At 47.9% G+C, this 1,634-nt stretch overlaps 1 protein-coding gene across 1 annotated transcript; it reads right to left on the bottom strand.

Moving 5' to 3' along the window:
• Positions 1–212: 212 nt before the first annotated feature.
• Positions 213–1,337, bottom strand: LOC101664647 (calponin-3-like). The gene is given in 1 exon segment (XM_045293860.1): positions 213–1,337. A coding segment is annotated over 1 exon segment (990 nt). The 5' UTR covers positions 1,261–1,337; the 3' UTR covers positions 213–270.
• Positions 1,338–1,634: the final 297 nt, after the last annotated feature.

The following is a 1,634-nucleotide window of genomic DNA, read 5'->3' as shown; positions in this document are numbered from 1 at the left end:
CTAAAGGGTGTTTTTTCATGTCCTCTATGCTCTAACTATGAAAATATTTGATTTACAAATAAGGAATCCTACTTCGTGGAATTTCATTTATCACAGTAGGGTCTAGAACTGATTAACCGCGATAAACGAGGGTTCACTGTATTTTCTTTAGGTATAATCAGCATAATAGTGTTTTAGGAAGATGAGATAAAAATTACTCAAGGCTAGCCTGGCTCTCACGGAAGAAGAACGATGGAGTAAATACTGTGCTCGCTCCTCCTCTGTGTGACTCTAGTAATCAATGCCTTGGTCGCCATACTGGTACTCTCGGGGGTAGTCATCTGGGTACTCCCCATGATACTCATCTGGGTACTCAGCTTGATAGTTGCTATCACTGATTTCCAACCCATTCATTCCTGTTCCTTGGCTGCTATTGTGAATGACAGGTTCGGTGGGGGCGGCACAGTATTTGGGGTCATACACTTGCCACCCCAGCCCATACACACTCATCCCTTTCTGGGAAGCCACTCTGTTGGTTCCCATCTGTAGAGAGATCGTCTAGTTGTCCACTGGCTGTAGGGTCAGCTTCTGATCATAGATATCTCTTCTGGTGCCTGGTGCCAACATCCCCGCCTGGCTGGCCCCTTTGTTAGTGCCCATCTGCAGACTAATTGTGGTCTGGTCAAAGGGCTTATCGGTTTGTATTTTGGGATCATAAAGATGCCTCCGAGTCCCATAGGCTGTCATACCGGCTTGGCTGGCACACTTGTTGGTTCCCATCTGCAAGCCAATCACACTTTGACCGGCTTTTAATTTTCCTTCATCAAAACGTCTCGTTTGCTTCTCTGCATACTTAGCCCCAATGTCAATGGTTGTATGGAACCCTTTTGTTTTCACCAGACCAGCTAGGGCCACCAGCATAGTCTGAACCTGTGTCATGTTTCCATTTTCAAAGAGATCATTTGCTTCAGAGATGTCATGGGGTTTTGTGCCATAAGCCTGAATAGATTTAATGAAGTTGCCAATATTCTCCAACTGAGGCCAGTTTAGCGAGGACTTGTTAACTTTCTTCACGGCACCTGGCTGTAGTTTGTTTATGAGCTCGGAGAGGATGATGCCGTCCTTTAAGCCCAGCTGAAAGTTGGTGCCAATGCTCAAGCCAGTCACCTCTTCTATCCAGTTGTGAAGATCTTCTTCTGCCTGATGGTCGTACTTGGACATAATCTTGTTCTTTACCTTGGCCGAGAGCCCGTAGGAAGGGCCTTTGTTGAACTGGGTCATGGTGGTTGGGATGGCGGAGGAGGCTGCGCTCGGTCTGGGGTCTCTAGCACTCAGCTTCCCCGCTCCTGGCCCCAAGGAGTGGCCACAACAGGAGATGCTCACAGCTCGCCCTGCTGGACCATGCGGGAGACGGCGGCGGAGCGCGGGCCGAATTTTGGGCACGGAGTCCAGCTGAGTCTCTCGGAAACGCCCCGGTCTGGTCTGGCGTCCCGCTTGCTCACTGGCTGGCTCCTCGGGTTTTTCATATATAGCTTGTATTATAATGAAGAGTTTTACTACCATTCCTATCTTCTCAAGTGCCTTATACAGGAATTGGTGTTGGATGTTGTTGAATGCTTTTTCCACATCTATCGATATTATTATGTGGTTCTTAT

This window comes from Echinops telfairi, unplaced genomic scaffold (assembly GCF_000313985.2).
Source record: "Echinops telfairi isolate 266 unplaced genomic scaffold, ASM31398v2 ScPeMD7_2291;HRSCAF=2852, whole genome shotgun sequence".
Classification (NCBI taxonomy): domain Eukaryota; kingdom Metazoa; phylum Chordata; class Mammalia; order Afrosoricida; family Tenrecidae; genus Echinops; species Echinops telfairi.
This window is presented reverse-complemented; position numbering and strand designations above follow the sequence as displayed.